General features: G+C 49.4%; 1 protein-coding gene and 2 long non-coding RNA genes across 5 annotated transcripts in view; 2 read left to right on the top strand and 1 right to left on the bottom strand.

The window, feature by feature from the left end:
* LOC309641080 overlaps positions 1–23,966 on the top strand; it is a 349,060-nt gene that overhangs the window by 81,953 nt on the left and 243,141 nt on the right. The window lies entirely within an intron of this gene.
* Positions 1–23,966, top strand: part of LOC309641093 — a 299,958-nt gene that overhangs the window by 65,883 nt on the left and 210,109 nt on the right. The window lies entirely within an intron of this gene.
* ARFGAP3 (ARF GTPase activating protein 3) overlaps positions 8,454–23,966 on the bottom strand; it is a 59,382-nt gene continuing 43,869 nt past the window's right edge. For 2 of the 3 annotated variants that reach the window (XM_082420611.1, XM_082420612.1), the window contains 4 exons: positions 16,625–16,745; positions 15,520–15,610; positions 10,916–11,037; positions 8,454–9,536 (listed from right to left, as the gene is read on the bottom strand). In XM_082420611.1, the coding sequence (XP_082276737.1) occupies positions 9,519–9,536; positions 10,916–11,037; positions 15,520–15,610; positions 16,625–16,745 (352 nt within the window). In that variant the 3' untranslated portion in view covers positions 8,454–9,518. Of the gene's footprint in view, positions 9,537–10,720; positions 11,038–15,519; positions 15,611–16,624; positions 16,746–23,966 lie in introns of those variants that run through there. The other variant, XM_082420610.1, reaches the window with a different exon arrangement.

Here is a 23,966-nt window from a genome sequence, read left to right as displayed (position 1 = left end):
TTTTTTTGGGCTGTGCCCGCATGGCATGTGGGATCTTAGTTCCCCAACCAGGGATCAAACACATGCCCCCTGCACTGGAAGCTCAGATTCTTAACCACTGGACCACCAGGGAAGTCCCATCAGTATTGGATTCTTTTTTTTTTTTTTTTTTTTTAAATATTTATTTATTTATTTATTTATTTATTTAAGAGCTCCTGGCTTATTTATTTATTTATTTTTTTGGCTGTGTTGGGTCCTCGTTTCTATGCAAGGGCTTTCTCTAGTTGCGGCAAGCGGGGGCCACTCTTCATCATGGTGCGCGGGCCTTTCACTGTCGCGGCCTCTCGTTGCGGAGCACAGGCTCCAGACGCGCAGGCTCAGTAGTTGTGGCTCACGGGCCCAGTTGCTCCACGGCATGTGGGATCTTCCCAGACCAGGGCTGGAATCCGTGTCCCCTGCATTGGCAGGCGGATTCTCAACCACTGCGCCACCAGGGAAGCCCAGTATTGGATTCTTGAGCAACAAGCAGCCAAACCTGAATTTTGGTAACACCCATACCATACATAAATATCAACTCCCAGTGTACTGAGAGTCAAACAATGAGGACAGCGAACAAAGCTTCTAGAAGAAAACAAGGGAATATCTTTATTGGGTTATGCAAAGCCTTCTTAAAGAGGACACAAAAAGTGCTAACCATAAATGAAATGATTGCTAAATTAGGCTACACTAAAATTAAGAATTTCTGTTCATTAAGAGAGAGAAAAAGGTAACACACAGAGTGGGAAAAGATATTTGCAACATAGAACTTCCCTGGTGGCACAGTGGTTAAGAATCCGCCTGCCAATGCAGGGGACATGGGTTCGATCCCTGGTCCGGGAAGATCCCACATGCTGCAGAGCAACTAAGCCTGTGCACCACAACTACTGAGCCTGCACTCTAGATCCCGCGAGCCACAACTACTGAGCCTGCGTGCCAAACTACTGAAGCTCGCGCACCTAGAGCCAGTTCTCCGCAACAAGAGAAGCCACCGCAACGAGAAGCCCGCGCACCGCAACAAAGAGTAGCGCTACCCTGCTCGCTGCAACTAGAGAAAGCCCACGTGCAGCAACGAAGACCCAGTGCAGCCAAAAATAAAGAAAGAAAGAAAGAAAGAAAAAAGATATTTGCAATATAAATGTATGACAAAGGTCTGTATCTAGAATATATAGGAAACTCCTACAAATCAATATGATAAAGAAGATCAAAACAGGAGCGAATGACTTCACAGAAGAGGATCTGGAAAAGGTCAGTAATAAAAGCGTGGACGTGCAGATGTGTTAGTCATCAAGGAATGAGATTAAAGGTATGCTGCCACATCATAGCACTGTTTACCCGCCAGCAGGTTTCGAGTGAAAAGACAGATGCCACTCACTGCCGGTGAGACTGTGGAGGGGGAGGAACTGGGACACCCACGCTGCTGGTGAGTGTGCCCACGGTTACAGCCTCTTTGGAAAACATTTTGGCAATATCTTCCGAAGACACACACCCTATGACCTAGCAGTTCCACCCCTAGGTACATACAACAGAAAGTGCACAGATGTTCCCCCCAAATCTCATACCTGAATGTTCATAGCAGCTTCATTCATAATAACCCCAAACCAGAAACAACCCAAAAGTCTCAACAAGAGAATGGATACACACCCGTGGTGTATTCACAAAATGGAAAAGTAGCGCTGAAAATGAGCAAATCACAACACCACAACAACATTGTGGACAAAGCCCACCAATACAACATTGAGTGAGAAAATGTAGACACACAAAAAAGAACAAAACACGCAATGCTGATTGCGGTTTGAGAAGACCTCACGATGGGAGATAGTGACTGGGAAGGGGCCCAAGGAGACTTTCTGGTGCTGGTTTTATGGGGGCATCACTTGTGAAAATCCATTCTGCTGTGTGTATCTTTGTAGTCATGGAATACGTAATTCGAGAACCTACTTTAAAAAAGAAACAGTAATAATTTAAAATCCAACTCCAAATCCTGTCCCCAGGAGAAAGCTGACAGGTTGACAGCTTTTCCTAAATGCATTTTTCCCCAGATTAAGGATGCATATCAAGCCTTAGATCATGTTGGTTCCTGATTCTTCATTTCTACTAAACTGGAAAATTCTATAGGCCATCGGGGTTGACTGGAACCTGCAATGGTCAGTTTTATGTCAATGTGGCTGGGCTATAGCGCCCAGTTATTCGATCAAACACTAATCCAGGGCTTCCCTGGTGGTGCAGTGGTTGAGAATCTGCCTGCCAATGCAGGGGACACAGGTTCGAGCCCTGGTCCGGGAAGATCCCACATGCCGCGGAGCAACTAAGGCCGTGCACCACAGCTACTGAAGCCCGCGCACCTAGAGCCCGTGCTCCGCAACAAGAGAAGCCACCGCAGTGAGAGGTCTGCGCACGGCAATGAAGAGTAGCCCCCGCTCGCCGCAACTAGAGAAAGCCCGCATGCAGCAACGAAGACACAAGACAGCCAAAAATAAATAGTAAGTAAAATAAATAAATTTTAAAAAAAATTTTCACACACACACACACAAAAAAGCAGAGGACTTTCTTTGGCTGGAGGCAGGAGACGTGACGGCGATTCCAGGAGTGAGAGGGACTTGACGCACCGCAGCTGGCTCTGATGGAGGCTCCCTGGGTAAGGACGGGGAGCCCTCAGGGTGTCAGGGCAGCCCCAGCTGACAGCCAGCAAGACAGCAGAGATTCAGTCCATAACTGCAAGGAAGCCAATTCCACCACCAACCTGAATGAACCTGGAAGCAGATTCACCCCCCGATCCTGCAGAGAGGAACGCAGCCCTGTTCAGCAGGCATTAGGCCATCTCCAAGTTCCCTCTGACTTATATACGGGACCAGACTATGCCACTTTGGCATAAGGATGATTTTGAGCTGGAGGCATATGAGAATCAACAAATGCAGAAGGATGCCTTCCTGGAACCTCCCTCACCTGACTTAAAGCAGAAACCTCTGAAAAACGGGGACTGCCGCGAATCCCCTCTCCCGGGAGAGCTTTACGGCCACAAAGAAGATGGAAGCTCTGGGCCAAGATGGACCTGCACGAACAAACATTACTCCATTAGTTTCCCTGTATATTTACCTTCCCACAGTTTGCTGCTCTTGAAAGCCTAAATCCCTTTTCCTTTGTCTTCTCACTTCTCCAAGGATTTATTATTCTTTTCTTAAGATGCTGGGGGCTTCCCTGGTGGCGCAGTGGTTAAGAATCAGCCTGCCAATGCAGGGGACATGGGTTCGAGCCCTGGTCCGGGAAGATCCCACATGTCGCGGAGCAACTAAGCCCGTGCACCACAGCTACTGAGCCTGCGAGCCACAACTTCTGAAGCCTGCACACCTAGAGCCCGTGCTCCGCAACAAGAGAAGCCACCGCAATGAGAAGCCCGCACACCTCAACGAAGAGTAGCCCCCGCTCACCGCAACTAGAGAAAGCACGTGCACAGCAACGAAGACCCAACACAGCCAAAAATTAATTAATTAAATTAATTCATTAAAAAAAAAAAAAGATGCTATAGAAACCTTGCTCCTAACCATGGATGCTCCCATGTGTATGTGCGATACACGTGTTAACACACTTGTGTTTGCTTTTCTCTTGTTAATCTGCCTTTAGTCAGTCTAATTTTACAGGGCCCCAGCCAGAGAAGCTAGGAGGGTAGAAGGAAAAAGAATTTTTCCGCCCCTACACTTACTACACTGAAGCCAGGTTGGGCCTCTCTCAGCCTCCCCTCCAAAGCCTGAGGAACTCGGGGAGGGGGCAGGACAGAGGCCTGAATGGGGACAGAAGGGGCACAGGGAGCCTGCTGGGCGCTGGGTGATGGTCACTCGGGTGTGTGTTGAGAGCACACGGCGGGTGCTTCAGTGAAGGAAGGAGTGAGACCACTTCAGTGAGGCCGCCCTGCAGAGGGGGACCCCAGGCTGGCACCCCCCATACCCGCATTTACCCATGTGACCTGAGCACATCCTGGGCACACTCCATGCCTCCGTGCTTTCTCTGTGAAGGGGCAGGGATGCCTTACCTACCTTCGGGGGCCTCAGCCAAGGGCCCAAGCCGCAGGCCTACTGTGTGCAGGGGGGCCCCCACTAGGCGCCTCATGCACTTCCTGTGGCTCCTTCCATCACCCGCGAGGCGGTGGGCCCTGCTCTTCTCCCCATTTGGACGATGAAGCGGTGAGACTGTCATCGCCCCTCGTAGCCTGTTCACCTCCTGAATCAGCTCTTACCCACCACCCGTGAGGGTTCCTCCCAGCGCAGGCAACCGCTGGGGAAAGGCCCGGAGGAGAGACAGAGGCTGGCTGCCCCTGGGCCCGCGAGGGGCCGACAGGAAGGAGACCCGAGGGTCTGTGGACCACTCTGAGGGAGCTGGTGCAGGGCGCGAGCTGGGGGGACAGGGGGGCCTCTGTGTGTAAGTGAGCAGCTGGAGGAGGGGCCCCCGGGGCTGCAGAGCCCCCCTGGCCGGGGACAGCGAGGGCTCAGCTCGCGGGGAGGCCGTGGGATTGGGCACACGGGGGAAGGAGGCTCTGCACGAGCTCTCCGCATGCAGACGGTGGGAGCAGCAGCAGGGCGGCCAGAGCAGCCGGGCAGGGGCCTGGCAGGTGCCGCTCTCGCCACGGCCCCGGTGGTCCTTGGAGGACCAGGTGCGGGTGAGTTGGGGAGGCGAGGGGGGAGGCTGCCTGCAGGTGAGGGGTCGCAGGGGCCAGTTTGAGGGAGGAGGGGTGGACTCGAATGCCCGGCAGGGTTCACCTAAACTCAGGCCGAGCCCTGGGTGCCTGAGCCCCACGTGCGGCCCGGGGCCGTCTGCGCTGCTGGAAGGGAGGCCAGTTCCCACACCTGCGGCGTGTGGTGCAGACGGGGCGCAGTGACCCAGCCGACAGGAAGGTCAGAGAGTGCAAGAGAGGAACTGGGCGCTCAGAAGACTGAGGTCATGTCTGGTGCAGGCGGCAGGGTGGGGACGGGGTAGGAAAAGGGTGACCCAGGCGTGGGGAGTCAGCACCAAATCCTCAGGGCAAAGCTGGGACACTCAGCGGGCAGGGGGCCCCATGACCCGGCGCCTCGGGCCCCAGAGAGGGACCAGCACAGAGGGTGGAGGGCAGGCGAGGGAGCCTGTGTGGTCAGAGATACCCCTGGTGTCTCCGTCCGTCTGTCCATCCATTTGTCCAGGCCAGGCCCACGGCTGGCGTTCCTGCCACTGCGCTGTTGTTTTCAGCGAGACAAATGACCTGGGCAGGCAGGACGATAAGAACTACAAATAGAGGAAAATGGACCCGGAATGGAAGGGACGGGAGAAAGCACAGGTGCCTTTGTAAATCGATCACACGACTCAGTGCAAACAAGGGTGTCTGAGCCACGTAACCACGGAGAGCAGAGCAGTTTTCGGGTCTGGGGGGAAGGTCAGTGACCCCACATCCTGAGCGCAGGAGCACCACTGGGGGGAGGGCTGGGGCCTTAGGGTCTGACCCTGGGAGGTCACGGTCACCTTGAGTCCCAGTGGCGGACCCAGACCCTGTTGCCGGGCTTCCCGAATCCTCTTACGCCACTGCCACTGCCCACCGTGTGTCCTGGGAGGTTGTCACCCGTCTGCCCACCTTAGCAACCTGCTTTATATGGCAGTGGGCCCGCCGAGCTCTTGGGGGGGTGGGCAGGGAAAGCGTTGTGAACAAACCAAAACGAGTGGTGGTGAAAGAGATGGCTGGAAAATGTGCCTAAAACAGGGATTGCGGCACGGGGTTAGTGGTGCCGGGAAAGTCTGTCCAGGGTTCGAGCCCCAGCGTCCTGCCTGAGGCCTGGCCCAGCTCCTGCTTCAGCATCTCCTGTCACACTAGCACATCACCCTCTGCAGGGCAGGGCTGGGAAGACGGAATTCCTTCCCTCAAAATGTGCTCCAGCCACGGTTCTAGGCACCGGCAGAACCCGTGAACCAGACGGACCAACTACCCTGTCCTCAGGGCGCTTGTGTTCTACCAGTGCTGGGAAGACACAAGCAATAAACAGGACGAGGGAGGCAACTGTGGGAAAAGGCGGAAGGAGAGCAGGACTGGGGCATCAGAAGTGTCTCGGGGAGGGCTGCGATTTCTAGAAGGGAGATCGGGGTCACCGAGAAGGACGGAGACCTGAGGGTGGGGCCTTAGGTGGGAGGAGGGGCACGCCGGCCAGCAGCCAGGAGGCCGGCCTAGGTCCCAGAGGGGCCTGGCAGAGTGGAGGTCTGGGGGAGGCTCTGACAGCTGGACGGGGCCAGCGAGGAGACCCCGGCTTCCCTAGGTGGCGTCCCACGATTTGGGGGAGAGTCACATTGGAGCCAGGTGTTCAGGCTGAGTGTCCAGAGGCGAGAAGGATACAGGTGTCCTGAAGCCTCAAACTGCCTGTGAGCAAGTGGGAGGGGGTAGTCTGGCCGGAGTCCTGGCATCCGTCTGAGGCCTTTGGGTCGGCTCTGCTCAGGCCCCCAGCGTCACCCAGGCCCCCCAGGCTCCCCACCCCACTGGGAGCCCCATGGTCTCACTCTTGGGTTCAAGCTCACTGGGAAAGCCCCCTCCAGGCAGCACCTACATCTCCATTCACATCCATTTACCTACATTCCCAACAGCTCTTCAAGGTGATCAAAAAATGCCGCATTTTCACAGAGAGCTTGTTTGGTAAAACATTCCCTTCCGCTTCCCCTTTCTCTCCCTTTGCTTTTCCTAATTTCACAGAAATACCTGGCCCTCACTGGCTTTGCTCTCAAGAACAAAAGCATAATAAATATCTTTTTCAAAGCACCACTGCTTAACCCTACAGCTCAGTCTCGGCCAGTTTCCTTCAGGTCCTTGGATTGTCATATCATCATTTTCTTTTTTTTTTTTTTTTAATTAATTAATTAATTAATTTTTGGCTGCGTTGGGTCTTCGTTGCTGCGCACGGGCTTTCTCTAGTTGCGGTGAGCAGGGGCTACTCTTCGTTGCGGTGCGTGGGCTTCTCATTGCGGTGGCTTCTCTTGTTGTGGAGCACGGGCTCTAGGCACGCGGGCTCAGTAGTTGTGGCTCGCGGGCTCCAGAGCACAGGCTCAGTAGTTGTGGTGCACGGGCTTAGTTGCTCCGCGATATGTGGGATCTTCCCGGACCAGGGCTCGAACCCGTGTCCCCTGGATTGGCAGGCTGATTCTTAACCGCTGCGCCAGCAGGGAAGCCCACCGTTTTCTTTTATTTTTTTTAAAAATTTTATTTATTTATTTATTTATTTATTCATTCTTGGCTATGTTGGGTCTTCGTTTCTGTGCGAGGGCTTTCTCTAGTTGTGGCAAGCGGGGGCCACCCCTCATCACGGTGCGTGGGCCTCTATCGCGGCCTCTCTTGTTGCGGAGCACAGGCTCCAGACGCGCAGGCTCAGCAGTTGTGGCTCACGGGCCCAGTTGCTCCGCGGCACGTGGGATCCTCCCAGACCAGGGCTCGAACCCGCGTCCCCTGCACTGGCAGGCAGACTCTCAACCACTGCGCCACCAGGGAAGCCCACCATTTTCTTTTTTAATCAATAGATCCCAAATGTGACTTGTTAGAACAATTATTAACTACCATCTTGCATCATGCAAATTGATTACAAAACAAAACACCATGGGGCGGGTAGTGCTGTGCAGTGGGGCGAGCCCATCCAGATGGGGCTCCTGCCAGCCACGGCCCTGTGGTCCAGAGGCCCTTCGTGTGAAGAAGTTCAATGATGGAGAAAAGCAAGGCCACATTCAGAGTTGGGGGAGGACCTTTCACTGAGTCTCACTCGCTCCCCCTGTAAAATGGGAACATAACCTGCTCGGAGGGTTTCCTGGAGGTGGACTGAGCCCAGGCCCCAGCCTGGAGCAGGGCTAACTCAGTGTGGGAGCGTCTCATGGACACTGTTATGGACGGAATTGTGTCCCCCTAAAGTTCAACATGACTGCATTTGGAGATGGGGCCTTTAAGGAGGTAATTAAGGTTAAAGAGGCCCAGATCCCACAGGACTGTGCCCTTATAATAAGGGGAAGAGACAACAGAGGGACCTCTGGTTCTCTCCGACGAAAGGCTGGGTGAGACACAGAAGAGAAGGCAGCTGTCTGCAAGCCAGGGAAAGAGTCCTTTCCAAAACCACCCTGACGCCACCCTGACCCTGCACTTCTCGCCTCCAGGACTGTGAGAAAGTACATTCCACTGTTGAGGCTGCCTGGGCTGCGGCACCTTGTTAGGGCAGCGTTTTGGGCTTGAAAGACGCCACTCTGCACACCCTCACTTTCAACAAGGGCTCCAGCCCTGCTCCGGTGCTATGGACGACACCTCAGTTCAGGACAGCTGCACCTCAGGCCTCAGAGACACCCTAAAAACAGATCCATCTGGAATTACGTGCTAATCAAATGTACATCAATGTTACAACATGAGCCTTGATTTATGATTCATTGGGAAAGCTTTCGTTAAGAAAAAAAAGTAGGCAACACGATCTGCCGCAACTGTTTATTGTATTTAGAAGTCTACAAATTTGAGCTTTTAAGAAAAATTCACAAAATATTCAGTTGAAACCACATTTCTGGTTCATCAAATGTCAAATATATTTTACTGTGCTGAACAATATATTCTAATGCTGTCTAAAACACAGCCAAATTATTTTTCTTTCATTCATTTGTACACATTCTGTAATTTTTTGAAAACCAAGATTAAGATAAAAAATGTTAAGAAAACTACCCAATTACAATGACTATTTTCCCATGTACTGGAATATTTTCTGTGGGTGTGTCTTCTTACCTTATTCATTTTTACTTCTGTACACTATTCGATTTATAAATGCACTTAGGGAGTTCTCATCTTACATTTCTCATAAATTCAAACAGCAACGCCTTGTCAAAAAGATTAATTTGCTTGGCAATGTAGAAGCTTAGGCTGTTAAAAGCACTCACTGAAAATTATTTTTAAATTTATCGATCATCCAAAATAAACAATTTCAAAGGGACAGACGTCTTTAAACATTATTTTGAAATCACCTTAATATGTGGAAATATAAATGAAGCAATCTGTCAAATTAGACACCAGCCATTTTTGGTCTTTTGTTTTTATTCTTTGTTCCCTTTTTAATGAAATATACGTTGTGAATTTTGTTTCTCCAGGCCCTTCTCGTATCAGCTGACGCTGGTAACCCTTAGCCCATGAGCCTCACAGCACTGACCGCACCCCCACCGCCCCCAAGGAGAGGCGGAGGAGCCCTTGTTTCCAGACCCCCAGCTGTTGAAACCAAAGAGTCCAAGGAAATAAGGCAGGGGTGTGCACGGATATGCCAGAAGGAAGGTGTGTGCACGTAGTCACGCAAAACAGAAATCGCAAGGAAGCTTCTACTACATCAAAAATAACAATTTCTCAAAAGAAATATTAAAAATCAGTAATGTATGTATACCCTGTGAAAAAGTAGCAAAACAATCCACAAAACTGGCTGGTCTTCACTGCAGTCTGTGATGTGGTCACTGGTTCATTTAAAGAGGAATTTCTCCAGGAAATACATATCGCAACGTCAGTATTAAGAACCATAGCGATCCTACAGAAAGAACCAACACGAAAGTTTACGACTATCAGCATCAGTTCCTCATTCTCAGTGCCACCAAAACGGGTGCCGCAGCGACGGGAACCCGCACCCGAGGAAGTGGGAACTGGGAGCTCCTGGCCCCCGCGCCGCGGCCCCTGGGCTGTGGGAAGGACTGTGAGGGGTGCAGGGCCCCATGGTGAGCCCTCCGGGGGGCAGGTGTGATGGGGGGACAGAGGAACCCTGAAATTCTGGTTCAGCTGAGTGATCTTGCAGGAGCACCTGAACCTCTCTGTGCCTCTGTTTTTCAATCTATAAACTGGGGATGATCACCTACAAAAAACAGGGATGTCACCTCCGCGGGAGGACTGATGTGGGCTCGGCTGACCTAAGGGACGTGAAGGAGCTCTGCGAATTCTAACCAAAGGTTGTGTCACCAACAGCAGGAGCCCCACAGTGGGGACACCTCCCCAACCCGGGACAACAGAGGACCTCTCCACAGTGGGGGCGCCTCCCCAACCCGGGACAACAGAGGACCTCTCCACGGTGGGGGCGCCTCCCCAACCCGGGACAACAGAGGACCTCTCCACGGTGGGGGCGCCTCCCCAACCCGGGACAACAGAGGACCTCTCCACGGTGGGGGCGCCTCCCCAACCCGGGGGCCCCCTTTAGCGGCAGCAGAGCCCACATCGATTAGGTCCTACTCCCTACAGCCGTGTTTTACGTTAATAATGGCGTCCTAAAATAACGTGACGTAAGCTAGAAGGTTCACAAAAGAGTCTTCGTATAATCAGAGTCAGCCTTAAAGCGTTACACATGAGCATGTTCCACTCTTGCCTCATTTAAAAGATTGAAATACAATCTAAATACCCAACTCGGGGAATATTTAAATAAATGACATCTATTTTCACTCAGAATGTGGTTTCTGAAGACTTTTTCACAACATGGAAGTGCTCATAACAAAACATCATGAAGAAAAAAGAGGATGCAAAACCACATATACAATACAACCCTTTAAAAATTATAAACAGGTATGCACAGAAGTCTAGAATTAAAATAGAATAAACCAAAATATTAACGGAAGTCTCCCCTGTGAGGTGGGATTATGGGTAATTTTTTATTTTCTTAATATTTCTGTTTCAATATAGGAAAAACGTAGGTCATGATCATGACAATTCCTGTAACAATTCCTCTGGAGTCATAAATTAGAAAATTTAAACAAAAATGAAATTATAATTTCTGGTTTTCATGATGTCCTGGGTTACACTGTAGCAAACATATAAATCAATAATATAAAATCTAATTTTCCAGCAATTGAAGAGTGGCCCAAATCTCATTTTCAAAACTATGAACCCACCATCAAACTCAGTTAACGTCATCCCCGTTTCACTAACCTGAATCGAAGTCATGACTCCGTTAGCAAAGACGGAGAGCTTTCCAGCAACCGATCTCACTCCCTGCTTAAACTGGGCCATGTCGGGGGCCGTGGGCAGCATGCTCGTGAGGTTGTAGTTTCCTGCACACAGAGCAGACGCTGGCTCGTCACTACTGCAGGGATGGCACAGCCAGTGCCCAGGGACCCGATGGCTTTGGAGAACTCAGCCCCCCTCCCCTCCAGCCCATAAGCAGCAGCTGTGGTTAAGGGAAAAGGAGCCTGCGGTGGGTTTCAGCGCCAGCCCTACCACGAAGCAGCTGCAAGACCCCACGGTGAGAGAAGATGCAGCACTAGGTCTTAGGACCACCATGGGTTCAAATACTGGCACTGCCACTTCCAAGCTGTGTGCCTTTGGAGAGGTTCCTTACCCTCTCTGGGCCGCTGTTTCCTCCAGGCACTTAACACAAGACCTGACAGAGAAGTAGTCAGTCAATGGCAGACGGGTGGACATCTGTGGGTTTTTTCGGACTCAGCATCCCTTCCCTCTTTTGGGAAAAGCCCTCCTCCCTTCCTCTGCAGGAGATCTCTTCCCCAGCCCCCTAAACCACGCGTGGGCACGTGACCCAGACCTAGCCAATCAGAGTCTTCCTGGATTCCCGTATTCTCAAGGGAGGGGAGCCGTTTGCTTGCTCTGGGGTTACTGGTGGGGACGAGGCGCCGCCGCAGCCGTCTGGGACTAGGGCTGTCCCCTCCCACTCACTCCTCAAGGAGGGAAGGAGGGAGCCTCTGGCAGTGCGGGAGGAGGCTCACCCCAGGAGGAAAGCCAGATGGTGGGTGAGGCTGTCTGCCGACTCAGCAGGGCCAAGCGCACTGCCAGCGCTCCCAGGTAGAGGCCGAGCCCTCACCTTCAGCGAGGCCGCCGTCGGCTGGGTTTCTGTTGCTTAAGTTTTGGTTGTCCCAACACAGACAGCAGCATATTGCACACAGGTGAAGCGCATCAGAGTTACTACACATAAAGGGGTCCCTAGAGCTGACAGATGGGCTTTTGCGGCGCACTTTTGTCACACAGCTGTAATAAGGTGCCGGAGGGGCTCAGAGACTTTGTGAGAGAACCCAAACCCTGCAGATCCTCCAGGGAGCCAGCCCAGCTGCCCCATGGCTCCGCAGGTCACTCTACACCCACCTGCCCCTTAAGCAGCAGCAGAAGCCAGGTCCCTTTCCAAGAACCAAATAGGAGGCACGCATTTACCCTCCAGCACGGACGCCACCCAGGAGAGACAGTGTGTCTTCCCACAGCGCCGTCCCGTGCCCAGCACTTGGGCAGGGGCCACAGGTGCGGCTGCTTCTCCTCTCTGCCTCTGGGTGACATTTTAGAGTCTTGTAGCCCTTTGCCAATGACAGAGCGACAGCCCAGCCCAGTGACGGGACTTGGGTTCTAAGCCCAGCACAGTGGTGCTACCAGCCGGGAAGATGCATCTGAGAGGAAATGAAGAGCTAGTGGGACATCCTGAGCGCAAAGGGCCAGAGTCACAGCTGCTCCGTGGCGTAGCGAGGTCCACAGGGGCGAGGGAGCTGTGCCCCAGAGGTCAGCGGAGGTGACCTCAGCAGAAGTGCCTCCACTTACAAGCTTCCAACTCGAGAAACGTTGAAAGAGGAGAGCAGAGCTGAGGCAGGAGGTTTAACGTGGAACCAAAGCACTGCGGTGGCCGCTCCACTCGGGCGCACAGACGCCCCTTCTTTTCGCTCAGGTTGACAAGACTCTGGTTTGTGTAACTGAACCTGGCTGGCGACAGCACCGCACAGCTGTGACGTATGACAAACACGTTCAGCAAATCACCAAACAAAACCGCCCGACGGCCGACTGAAGTCAGTGCTTTGGAGGCCGACAGGCCCAAAGAGGCCAGGCTCCTGGACCCCGGGCCAGAGCCAGGAGGAAAGGAGAGAGTGGCCAAGGTGCCTCCAGGGAGCCTCGAGAGCCAGGGACAACAGCAAACGTGCCAGGAGCCCCTACGACCCTGGGCAGTGCGCACCGAGCCCGGACAGAGGTGTGCGTCCGCAGCGCCCTGGGCTTCCCAGGTGGCCCTGTTCAGACTCAAATGATCAGAATCAGGTTTTGGAAAGAAATACACCGGAGGGGCAAGCTGGGTTTCCAGCTTCGTTTGTTCCGACACTGCTCTCAACAAAGAACAAAGCCACCTCTGCTCTGTCATCTGGTTCCCTCTGAGCCTGAGTGGCTCCCTCTGAGGCAGTGCCCAGCGATGGCCGTCCCCCGTCCCCCAACCGACCCTGCTCTGGAGTGACGGCAGGGACGGACACTGTGCCAGCTGTGGATGCTTACGTGTGCTCCTCATCCACTCCCTCCAAGACCGTGGAAGGGAATGGCCTCCGAGCAAAGCCAGGGTTAAAGCACGCCCCCAGGAAGTATTTCACTTCACCAGGAGGCATTTCTAATTTGGAGCTATCTTCCCCTTAACCCTGAAGAAATTATAAAGGTGATCTACCCAGTGGCACTGATATTTCACGGATGGGGAAACATTTAAGATAAGGAACACAGAGTACTCTCTTAAAACCAGCTTTTGCTCTTTGCTGAAATGCACTCTAAATAAAAAGTAAATATTTAATGAGAATTGTTCAATGCCCTTGCATTTAGAGCAGTTATTAAAGGCATCTGATGAGAGATGGAGAATGAGGGTAATCGCGGTCTGAACCATCTGGGTTTGGGATGGAGGAGGGAAGGGGAGGGAGGGCAGGTGCTGCGAGCTGGACCACTGGCCGCCGGGGAGGGGCTGCCTCGCACCCCAGGATGGTCCTATCATGGTTGCGAGTCCCCAGGACGGGAGCTTGTCTGGGACCCACAGAGGGCCAAAAAAATCAATGGACCTTTGTTCTCTGAAAGGGGACAGGAAGGTAAACGTCATCGCTGGCTGCAACCTTCCTTCAACAATTGGAAAGGCTGCTCATTTGATCTCTGAAAGGTTTTTTTAACAAACAATAACCTTTCAGAGTGAAACTTCCAGTAACTTGAATTACAAAAACACACACGCCCAGGGGTGAGTTTCAACCTGTTAGGTTCTCTGGACTGCCCTGCCCCCTGTGCCAGGGCGCCCATGAGGCAGCCCAGCACTGACCCACGGGGGCGGAGGCGGGACCCTGGGAGGCCTCCACAGGAGCCGAGCGCCCCTCTGCCGGGCGGCCGCCCAAGGAAGCGCCCTGACAAGGGGCCCGGACACCGGAAGTTCACACAGGAGGACACAGGCCCGTGAGCCGCACCTGCCCCAGCCCAGGCGCAGTGCAGGAAACGGCCAGTCAGAAAGCAGCCCCTCGGCTCGAGGCCAGAGGGCGGCCTAGGATGCTTCCTGCCCGGGGCCGCGCACAGGGCCTGCGTCCCGCGGGTCTCCGGTCCGCCCACCTGGCTAGAACCCTCCCTCTCACTGCAGCACCGCAGCCTGGCAGTGCCCGCTTCACCCCGGGGCCACGGCGGCTCTTGAAACGCCCCCCAAGCCCCAACACAGAAGGCCCCAGGCGTTCGGGTCTCCCCCATGACCTTCTCTGTGGAGGCTGTTTCTCTCTGGACTCCGAAAACAGTTGTTCTCTGTGGCTGCAAGGCCCAGCGGCCGTCCGCGTGGGGTCCCTCCGTGCCCACGCCCAGCTCCTCCAGGGTTGGAGACGAGGGGTGGTCCCGGGCCTTGAAGGCCTTGGAGATTCCCCCCCGCTTGGGTGCTCCTGCTGACGAGTGGGCTTCTGAAATGACCTCAGAGGACCCTGCTCCTTGAACGTCGGCCACGACACAAAGGGGACACGTGGCCCTCCCCTTACCCCCGAGGCCTGACTCAGGGCTGACTGGGACCGGAACACGGCTTTCCTACGGCTCAGGGTCAGAGGGACAAGCAGAGAGGCGCTTGGTTCTGGACGCCCGTGACGGGCCTGTGTGCCGAGGCTTACTCCCTGGGGGGGCCCAGACATCTCCTCACCGGGGTCTGGACCCTCCTCTCCACCTGCCTGGCTCCAAAGCCCCACTCTGTCTCCCCTGGGAGGCGGAGGCTGGTGCACTCACCTGCTCTATCTGCTCTGACCAGCCCTGGGGTCCGGGAGGGGCCGGGGAGGGCCTGCCATGTGCCAGACCCCGAGGTGACACTTTACATAAAGGACCTCATTTCAGCCTCAGTACAAACTGGTGAGATAGGTATGGATATTACCCACCCATTTTACAGAGGAGGAGCCCGAGGCTAAAGGCGACCTGAAATCCCCCAGGTCTCACAGTTAGGGAGTGGGTCCCATCACACGGGAGCCCAGGGCTGTCCCCTCCAAGGCTGTGACACCACACGAGCCAGACACCAGGTTCACACCATGCTAGGCACCCCACCCCCCGTGGCGACAGTTCAGGGAGACGACATGCCAGGTAACTTTGGGGACGTTGCTTAAATTCCATGACTTGGTCTCTTCACGTGTAAAGCCCAGAATAATAACTTCTGCTCTGCCTGACTTACAGAGGCCATAGGAGCATCAGATAATGGCCGCTAACAATCCTGGAAAAGTGAAAAGTCCTATCCGGAGAAAACGTGTTCACGCCGCAGACATGGTGGAGGCCAGCCCCGCTACCCGCCTGCCCCTTCCCCACGCTACCTGCTGTCTGCTTCCTCTGCTCATCAAACAGATCAGCCGAACTGATGGACGAACTTGCCGAAAGCCTCTCCAGCCGGGCCCTGGTTTCATACTAGAGGAGACCAGGAGAAAAGAAACATTAGGCTCCAAAAACCATGAGCAATTTTGCAGAAAGAATCACTGAGGAGCTATCACGGCCGGGCTGGGGGCCGGCATGACGCTCACGTCCCGCGGGTCCCAAGCAGACAGATGAATGCACAACGCCACGGCCAACAACGGTCAGTGGAGGGGAACCCAGAGGGAGAGTGGCAGGGACAGCTCTGTCATGTGCCGCCCTCACCCAGCTGCCAGGAAAGGCCACTCCAAGAAGCTCTCTCCCAATAGCCTTATGTTATTTCTTAACTGAACTTGAATGTTGTCAACTTTAAAACAAGGCAGATTTTAGTGGGTGGAGAATAGCCAAGTGGCAACTCTAAATACACTCAAAATGCTAGTGGAATTTCTACTGCTACAAAATAAAATCGGTACACTTGAGGAAATAATTATTCTCTGTATCGTGCAAGAAGCCTAGTAATAACACTTATCTATAAGAGTTTTGCGTAAGCACATTAGTGCTTCACAATTAGAAGGAAACCTTTAAGCTTCCCATTTCCATTTGAGTCTTACTGCTTAGCCAGACTCCACTAAGATAAGCTCATTAACATTTCTGAGAAAAGAGGCAATAATCTCTTTTCTGAAAATAAATATACCTACCATTGAGAAACTATCTATATACTTCATTTAACTATGGTTAAAAAATTGCTAAGTAAATTACAGGTGTATCAAAAATCTCCTGAAATTTACTCAAAAGATATCGAATGGATGGCTATTCAAAACACTGCGAAAGGAATAAGAGAAATATGAGACACTGTCCCTACCTTCCAATCACTCCTCTAGCTGGAGCGGCAAAGTGGGGAGATTAGCCAGAAAGACCTGGGTTCGAGTCCTGCTCCAGCACGCTGGGGACAGGGGTCCCTTGCAGCTTGACTCCATCTCACTCAGCATCCAGCACCTCCTCCCACACCTCCCGTGGCCCTGCTGGCTTCCTGCTCTGTGGGGACCACACAGAAACCCCCTGGGCACTTACATCAGCTTTGGCTTGTCTTCCAAAGTACATATCTGAGGAAATGGCTTTGACATTGCCAAACTTCTTCTGGGCCTCATCTGTATTTTCAACTGGCTCATAGTCTGGCTTGCGGCGAGCAGGTCTACAGTTAGCAACAGGCAAAACAGGAATGACATCAGTAACATGATGGAATAGGAGTTTTCTACCATTACCCCTTAGAGAACATTGGTTTTGACAATCACCCACAGATGAGGATGCCTTTGTGGGAGTCCAGGAGTCCAGCAGAGAGGGTCCAGCACACTGCTGGAGCAAAAAATCCAAGATTGGATGCATTAAAGAGGGTAAGAGGAATAGTTTCACTGGGCCCATGTCACTCCTCCTCCAAGGCAGCACAGCTCAGTGCCAACAGAGATCCACGTGGCCTGCAATTTCTCCCACAGGGGAAGGTGAGAGGGTGGTGAGCGGGTGCCTGGTCTCCCCAGTTGTGTGGGACATTGCCAAGGGTGCCTATTTCTTTCTCATCCCACCCAGGATACTGAGGTGACCAACACGGCTTAGGGGCTGGGGGAGGCTGGAAGCAGAGCAGCCAGGGCTCAGAACTCATCAAAGCCACGTGGATTCCACTAACCACTTACCGAACTCCACGAGGAGGTCTGCTCACAAATCACTGGATACACTTTGCCCGGGGAGCCCCCAACTGGCCCTCCAGTGCTCTGCATGCCTCACCCATGCACCTTTGGCCCCGCAGCTGGCTCCCTGCACGTGCCCCTGCAGATGGTGAGGGCAAGTCTTTGCAGACAGCAAGTGAGCATGTGCAGAAAGTCAGCCCAACTCTGTGGGATTCGCAGAAAGCACACAGACTTGAGCATTTCAGGGCACCACCCTAGGGAAAGCAAGCAGGAGGCTCTCGGCACCTGGTCCTGCTTTGTGGGATTGAGAGAAGACGAACCATCCTAAGACGTCACCCCCCAAAAGGAATAAGAAGTGTGGAGTGAGTGCATCCATAGAAAAGGTCTGCGTAAGCCTCAGCGTCTCTAAGCAGGGCTGACTGTTGAAGGTATTTCCCACCCAAAGCCAGGCAGTACAGACTGGAGGGGGTGATTGCTCCTTCAAATGCAAAGACAGCAACACAAGACTCCAAGGAACATGAAAAACCAAGGAAACACGATACCACAAAGGGAAACAATAATTTTCCAGTAACTGATCCCAAAGAATTGCCTGACAAAGAATTCAGAATAATTGTTTTAAGGAAGCTCATCAACCTACAAGAACACAGACAACTCAATAAAATCAGGGAAATAATACACAGATAAAATGAGAAGTTCAACATAGAGATAGAAATCATAACCTCTCCCCATCGCTCGCATTACCGTCTGAGCTCCGCCTCCTGTCAGATCAGTGGTGGCATTAGATTCTCATAGGAGCGTGAACCCAGTAGGTTCGAACCAGAACTGCGCATGTGAGGGATCTAGGTCGGGAGCTCCTTATGAGAATCTGATGCCTGGTGACCTGAGGTGGAGGTGAGGCGGTGATGCCAGCGCCGGGGAGTGGCTGCAAATACGGCTTATCATCAGCAGGGAGGTTTGACTGCACAGAGACCGTAATAAATCAATTGCCTGCAGACTCATATCAAAACCCTATCAGTGGGGACTTCCCTGGTGGCACAGTGGTTGAGAATCCGCCTGCCAATGCAGGGGACACTGGTTCGAGCCCTGGTCTGGGAAGATCCCGTGTGCCGTGGAGCAGCTGGGCCCATGCGTCACAACTGCTGATCCTGCACTCTGGAGCCCACGGGTCACAACTACCGAGGCCCACGTACCTGGAGCCCATACTCTGCAACAAGAGAGGCCGCTGCACTGAGAGGCCCATGCACTGCAGCGAAGAGTGGCCCTGCTCGCCGCAATTGGAAGAGGGCTGGCGTGCGGCAGTGAAGACTCAACGCGGCCAAAAATAAAAAATAAATAAATAAATAAATAGGTAAAATAAATAAATTAAAAAAACAAAACAAAACAAAAAAACCCTATCAGTGAGTGGCAAGTGAAAACAAGCTCAGGGCTCCCATTGATTCTGCATTATGGTGAGTTGTATAATTATTTCATTATATATTATAATGTAATAATAATAGGAATAAATACAATAAATGTAATGCGCTTGAATCATCCTGAAACCACCCACCCCCCAATCCCGGTCCGTGGAAAAATTGTCTTCCACGAAACCGGTCCCTGGTGCCAAAAAGGTTGCGGACCGCTGAAGCAGAAGAAAGAATCTGTGAACTCGAAGACAACTCATTTGAAATTATCCAGTCAGAAGAGAAAAAAGAAAACAAGAAAAAGAGCCAAGAAGCCTATGTGAATTATGGGAGTCCCAGGGGGAGAAGAGAGGGAGAAAGGGGCAGAAAGCTTATTTAAAGAAATAATCTCTAAAAACTTCCCAAATCTGGAGAGAGATACGGACATCCAGATACATGGAGCTCATAGGTCCCCAAACAGATTCAACCCAAAGAAACCTTCACCAAGAAATATATAATAACACTGTCAAAAATCAAAGACAAAGAGAGAATTTTGATAGCAGCAACAGAAAGAAACTCATTCTATAAAATGGAAGCCCTGTAAGGCTATAAGCAGATTTCTCTGCAGAAATCCTGAAGGCCAGAATATAGTGGGATGATATATTCAAAGTGCTGGAAGAACAAAAACAAAAACAACTGCCAGCCACCAGACCTGTCCTACAAGAAATGCTAGAAGGAGTTCTTCAAGCTAAAATGAAAGGATGCTAATTAGTAACATGAAAACATATGAAAGTATAAAACTCACTGGTGAAGGTAAGCATATAGCCAAATTCAGAACACTCTAATACTGTAATAGTGGTATGTAAATCACTTAACTCTAGTATAAAGGTTAAAAGACAAAAGTGGTAAAAATAACGATAGCTACAATAATTTATTAGTGGATACACAATATAAAAAGATGTAAATTATGACATGAAAAACATAAAATGTAGGGAAGGAGAGTAAAAGAGTAGAGATTTTGTATGCAATCTAAGTTAAATTGTTATCAGCTTAAAATAGACTGCTATAACTATAAGATGTTTTATGTAAGCCTCATGGTAATCACAAAGCAAAAACCTATAGTAGAAACACAAAAGAAAAAGAGAAAGGAATCAAAACATACCACTATGGAAAATCATCAAATCACAAAGGAAGATAGCAAGAGAGGAAGCAACGAATAGAAGAACTACAAAAACAGCCAGGAAACAGTTAATGAGATGGCAATAGTATATGCTTAACTATCAACAATTACTTTAAATGCAAACAGATTAAATTCTCCAATTAAAAGACACAGAGTGTCTGAATGGATTAAAAAAAAACGAAAACAAAAACAAGATACAACTATACACTGCCTGTAAGAGACTCACTTCAGCTTTAGGGACACACATAGGGTGAAAGTAAAGAGATGGAAAAAGCTATTCCACATAAATGGAAACCAAAAGAGAGCAGGGAGAGCCATACTTATATCAGACAAAACCGACTTTAAGTCACAAACTGTAACGAGAGACAAAGGTCATTATAGAATGAGTAAAGGGTCAATTCATCAAGAGGATATAACAGTTGCAAATATTTATGTACCCAACACAGGAACACCTAAATATAATAAGCAAATATTAACAGATCTGAAGGGAGAAATAGACAGTACTGCAATAATAATAGGGTACTTTAATACCCCACTTTCAACGATGGACAGATCATCCAGACAGAAAATCAATAAGGAAAACTGGACTTGAACCAAATGGAACAAAAGACATATTCAGGACATTCCATCCTATAGCAGCAGAACACACATTCTCAAGCACACACAGAACACTTTCCAGGATAAATCACAGGCTAAGTCACAAACAAATCTGAATGATATTTAGGTCTTGACAAATTTAAGAAGGTTGAAATCATATTAAGTATCTTTTCCAACCACAATAGTATGAAAGTAGAAATCAATAACAGGAGGAAAAGTAAAAGATCCACAAATAGGTGGAAATTAAACAGCACACTCCTGAACAACCAATGGGTCAAAGAAGAAATCAAAAGGGAAATTAAAGGATATCTTAAAACACAATCTTCAACAAAGGAGCCAAGAATATACAATGGAGAAAAGACAGTCTCTTCAGCAAGTGGTGCTGGGAAAGCTGGATGCTGTAAATCAATGGAGTAGCACACTCCCTCACACCATACACAAAAATAAACTCAAAATGGCTTAAAGATTTAAATATAAGACATGACACCGAAAAACTCCTAGAAGAGAACATAGGCAAAACATTCTCTGACATAAATTGTACCAATGTTTTCTTAGGTCAGTCTCCCAAGGCAAAAGAAATAAAAGCGAAAGTAAACAAATGGGACCTAATCAAACTTATAAGCTTTTGCACAGTAAAGGAAACCATAAACAAAGTGAAAAGACAACCTACAGAATGGGAGAAAATATTTACAAGTGATGCGACCAACAAGGGCTTAATTTCCAAAATATACAAACAGCTCCTACAGCTCGATATCAAAAAAACCCACAAACAACCCAATCGAGAAATGGGCAGAAATAGACATTTCTCCAAAGAAGACATACAGATGGCCAACAGGCACATCAACAGATGCTCAACATCACTAGTTACTAGAGAAATGCAAATCAAAACTATAATGAGGTATCACCTCACACTGGTCAGAATGGCCATCACCAAAAAGTCTACAAATAATAATTACTAGAGAGGGTATAGAGAAAAAGGAACCCTCCTTCATTGTTGATGTGAATGTAAGTTGGTGCAACCACTATGGAGAACAGTATGGAGGTTCCTTAAAAAACTAAAAATAGAGCTACCACATGATCCAGCAATCCTACTCCTGGGCATATATACAGAAAAGGCAAAAACTCTAATTCTAGAAGATACATGCACCCCAGTGTTCATAGCAGCACTATTTACAATAGCCAAGACATGGAAGCAACCTAAATGTCCATCAACAGATGAATGGATAAAGAAGATGTGGTTTATATGTATGTAATGGAATACTACTCAGCCATAAAAAAGAATGAAATAATGCCATCTGCAGCAACATGGATGGACCTGGAGATTATCATACTAAGTGAAGAAAGTAAGACAGAGAAAGACAAATTTCATATGATATCACTTACACGTGGAATCTAAAAAAGATGATACAAATGAACTTTACAAAACAAACAGACTCACTGACAAAGAAAACAAATTTAAGGTTACCAAAGGGGAAAGCTGGGGGAAGGGATAAATTAGAAGTCTGGGATTAACAGATACCACTACTACATATCAGTGTAAAACAGAGGGCTTCCCTGGTGGCACAGTGGTTAAGAATCCGCCTGCCAATGCAGGGGATACGGGTTCGAGCCCTGGTCCAGGAAGATCCCACATGCCGCGAAGCAACTAAGCCCGTGCGTCACAACTACTGAGCCTGCGCTCTAGAGCCCGTGAGCCACAACTACTGAGCCCACATGCCACAACTACTGAGCCCACATGCCACAACTACTGAAGCCCACGCACCTAGAGCCCGTGCTCCGCAACAAGAGAAGCCACCGCAGTGAGAAGCCCACGCACCGCAACAAAGAGTAGCCCCTGCTCGCCGCAACTAGAGAAAGTCCACACACAGCAATGAAGACCCAATGCAGCCAAAAATAAATAAATTAAAAAAAAAAAAATCCCACCAATTTTCTAAAAAATAAAATAAAATAGATAAACAACATGGTCCTACTATATAGCACAGCAAACTACACTCAATATCTTATAATAACTTATAATGGAAAATGATATGAAAAAGAATATATATATATATTCTTACATATTCAGTTGCATCTATCTATCTATCTATCTGAATCACTTTGCTGTACACCAGAAACTAACACAATATTGTAAATCAACTATACTTCAATTATTAAAAAAAAAAGAAAAAAAAGGATATCTTAAAACAAATAAAAATGGAAACACTTATGGGATATAGCAAAAGCAGTACTAAGAGGGAAGTTTAAGACCAACAGGTATATGAAAAGGTGTTCAACATCAGTGATCATCAGGGAAATGGAAATCAAAACCACAGTGAGATATACCACCTCATACCTGTTAGGATGGCTATTATCAAGAAGACATGAGATAAGCGTTGGTGAGGATTGGAGAAAAGGGAACCTTTGTATACCACTGGTGGGAATGGAAATTAGTATAGTCACATGGAAAACAGTGTGGGAGTTCGTAAAAAAATTAAAAATAGAACTACCATATGATCCCACTTCTGGGTATATATATCTGAAGGAAACAAAATCAGTATCATGAAGAGATCTCTGCAGTCCCATGTGCACGGCCGCATTATTCACAATAGGCAAGATATGGAAACAACCTAAGTAGCCGTCAATGGGTGAATGGATAAAGAAAATGTAGTATATAATATACAATGGGATAATATTCTGCTATAAAAAAGAAAGAAGGAAATCCTGCCATTTGTGACAACATGGATGAACCTGGAGGAAGTCAGAGAGACAAATACTGTATGTCCTCACTTGTATGCAGAATCAAAAAAAAAGAAGTTGAACTCAAAGAAACAGAGAGCAGAATAGTAGTTCCCAGGGAGATGGGGGAAATGGGCAGATGTTGGTCAAAGGGTACAAACTTTCATTTATAAGATGAATAAGTTCTGGGGATCTAACGTACAGCATGGTGATTATAGTTAATAATCCTGTAGTGTTACTTGAACTGTGGGAAGAGAGCAGAGCTTAAATGTTCTCAGCACAAAGAACAAAAACAGCCAAACTAGGTTAAACTGATTTGAAGTAAGGCAAATGCACTTCTCATTTATAATGTATGCACATGCCATTTTACTTTTTAAAAAGCCAACAGCAGTAATTTTGTAAAAGGATTTTAGGCCACTTTGAAAAGCCTGAAAATTCTAATTAGAAAAATGAATAAATATCCAAACCACACAACATTTGAATGAATTTTGCTATTTAAAATAGGCCTGTTATTTCACTCTTCAGTTAGTTCCACAGATCAATTAGTAAATATTGAATATATTGTCATGCACGTAAGACACTGCTCCGCATTATGTAGGATACAAAATGAGTAGGATGACGGTATATCCCAGTCACCGAGGACAATCCCAGGTCACACCTGTTGTCCCAACGTACTAGTATTGTCCCCCTGCACTCTAAAGAGTTCCCTGGTTTGGATGATACATTACACAGCTCTTCACTCATAATCACCAAAAACTGGAGACAGTTCTTTGACAGGTAAATGGATAAACAGACTCAAAAATAAAGAGGGAGGAACACAGCAACATGACTGAATCTCAAGTGCAGAACGAAAAGTCAGAGAA

This window comes from Balaenoptera physalus (genome assembly GCF_965194825.1).
Source record: "Balaenoptera physalus genome assembly, chromosome: 13".
Lineage (NCBI taxonomy): Eukaryota > Metazoa > Chordata > Mammalia > Artiodactyla > Balaenopteridae > Balaenoptera > Balaenoptera physalus.
Note: the sequence above shows the minus strand (reverse complement) of the source record. Positions and strands in the feature narration are given on the sequence as shown.